At 45.6% G+C, this 2,500-nt stretch overlaps 1 protein-coding gene across 1 annotated transcript in view; it reads left to right on the top strand.

Moving 5' to 3' along the window:
- Nucleotides 1-2,500, top strand: part of kif16bb (kinesin family member 16Bb) — a 73,130-nt gene that overhangs the window by 19,058 nt on the left and 51,572 nt on the right. Inside the window, exons 10-12 of the mRNA XM_062519202.1 lie at nt 27-202; nt 722-787; nt 1,391-1,450. Coding sequence (XP_062375186.1) covers nt 27-202; nt 722-787; nt 1,391-1,450 — 302 coding nt within the window. The remainder of the gene's footprint in view (nt 1-26; nt 203-721; nt 788-1,390; nt 1,451-2,500) is intronic.

Below are 2,500 nucleotides of genomic sequence, written 5' to 3'. Positions count from 1 at the left end.
TAACCCATCTCAAACTCCTCTCGTAGCCATTTCCCCGGCCCACTTGAACTACGGCGAGACCCTCAACACGCTCCGCTACGCCAACCGTGTCAAGAACATCATGAACCAGCCCACGGTGAACGAGGACGGCAATGTGAAGATCATCCGTGAGCTCAGGGATGAGATCGCCCACCTGAAGGCTCTTCTGGCGCAGGGAGCCCACGTATGAACCGCTAACTCACTTCAGCATAATGCCCAGCGGCCATTCTAGTGTGATGATAAAGGACTGTATATTTTTTAGGCTTTCTGGCTTCATTCAGTAGTATTGTGATTATGCTATTAATTGATGTAGTATTCATTTTTGCCTAAGGTGTCCTCTATATTGTAGCTTGAATATGTTTCCTGTTTTTCCAAGGATAAATGTAGATGTATATTTATTCAGGTACAGGACAGTGAAACAAGTGGGGGATAAAGATGGGGTGGAATTGGGAAATGTCTGTGGGTTGGATTTGTGTAAGTATATATATTTGAGAGTGTTCCACCACGCAGTTTGTTTACACTAACAGCATCTGCACTGTCACAGTCAGTAGTATCATCTGCACCGGCACAGCCAGACACACAGCTTGTTTAGCTTTATTTGTTTGTTTTCTTGTGTTTTTCTCGGCATCAAGTGTGTGGTTTGCTCACAGCAGTGTCTCTCGCTCTCTTACACACACGCACACACACACACTTGTTTCTACAGGTGTCCCCGGTGGGCCCTAGACTGGGAGCCAGTGTTGAGGAGAAGCTTCATCGTAACGAGGCTCGGGTGAGTGCTACCACTAGCCTCAGGTGAACAGGTGGCAAAGGCAAAGGTGTGAATGATGCGCCTGTAGGTGGCCTACACCTGTTGGGGACGTGTTTATGAGATTTCGTCAAGTAGCAAACCTCTTAATGGGATTTTTCCCTACTGCCTTTAAGCTAGTCTCTCTGCCTTAGGGAACCAATAGTTTCCACAGAAAAACGTGTGTGTGTTTGTGTGTGTGTGTGTGTGTGTGTGTGTGTGAGAATGATGAGTCATTGTTTTAGATGTGTTTGACCCCTGCTGCCTCCCTTTCACACATGTTTGACTGGATGTGATTTTGTTTAAATAAGAGCCGTGCCTGTTGGCCTAAAATCACCCTGCGTGCTAGTTCCTTAACAAGACAAGGAAGGGAGCCTGTGCGTTGTCCTTCTTTGTGTTTGGCCACTCCAGATAATGAGCTTTTTCACACTCTCCTTCCTCCAATTAAAGTGCTGATGGCCGTGGTGTTCACACATGGCGCAGGAGAGGCTGGGCTGTTGAGGGGAGGCTGGGCTGATAACGTTTATTTCCCAGTGCGCGTCGCTCTGTCTCTTTTCTCACTTCGTTAAGGCCCTCTCTGTTTCGCAGGTCCTGCAGCTGACCCAGGAGTGGACCAATAAGTGGAAAGAGACACAGAGCATTTTAAGGGTGAGTTGTTTTTTTTTTCTTTTTTTTTTTAATTTTGCGAACAAAAAGCACAGGATATCAGATATTAAAAGCCCCGTCCCCCTGAACCATGCTTGTTTTATTCTCCCATGCGCTTTGTGTTCATTTTCTCTCTTTCTGTCTCAGAAACTGTCTCTCCTTTAATTGCCTCTGAGCACTGTTTCACAAAGCGAAAACGCCTGAAGGCATATCAGCTTGACTTCGCAAGTCAGCAGTGGACTTGGCTCGTTTGTGTAAAAAGATATAAGTCCATCACACACATTTTGTAACGATTACAGAGCAGTCTACTCCAGTCCTTTCTAAGATGGCTGACATAAGAGCCCATGAGCCATGTACAGTTGACATTGATCTGTGTTAACAATCAAGTATAGTATAGTATATCCTTTTTTGATCCCGTGAGGGAAATCCGTTCTCTGCATTTAACCCAATTTTACCGAATTAGTGAACACACACAGCACACAGTGAGCACACAGTGAGGTCAATCACACACTAACCCAGGGCAGTGAGCTGCCTGCCCAACCAGCGGCGCTCGGGGAGCAGTGCGAGGTTAAGTGCCTTGCTAAGGTATAGTCAAAGCGACTAGGATATGTTACTAAGTACTAAATGCTACTCTCATAGAACATAATTGGCGTTCAAGCGGCAGTTGAAATCAAGATGAAGTTTTTCTGCTCTATCTGGGGTGTCTGTGTGATGGTAGCTTATGGTGGCTGTGGTCTGCCAGATAACGTCACCTTATAATTTGATGGTGACGCCACTGATTTCTAGCCCTGTGCTGTGGTGTGTAATAGTTTTGCTAAACAATGAATCAAACCGTCAGAGTGATTTGGGAGATGGTGGAATTTACAGAGAGCCTTATTGTGTTACCTATCATTAGACCATCTCCCAGTCTTGGTGTAAATTCAAATAGGTTGGAGCCTGTTTTATACCACCTTCTAAGCATTGCCGTCTCGCATAAGAATCTTCCCAAATCGTTGGCCACCCGGCCAGCATGACTCAACCCAATTTGTATTTATCCAAAGCAGTTGAAACTAG

Source organism: Sardina pilchardus, chromosome 18 (assembly GCF_963854185.1).
Source record: "Sardina pilchardus chromosome 18, fSarPil1.1, whole genome shotgun sequence".
Classification (NCBI taxonomy): domain Eukaryota; kingdom Metazoa; phylum Chordata; class Actinopteri; order Clupeiformes; family Clupeidae; genus Sardina; species Sardina pilchardus.
This window is presented reverse-complemented; position numbering and strand designations above follow the sequence as displayed.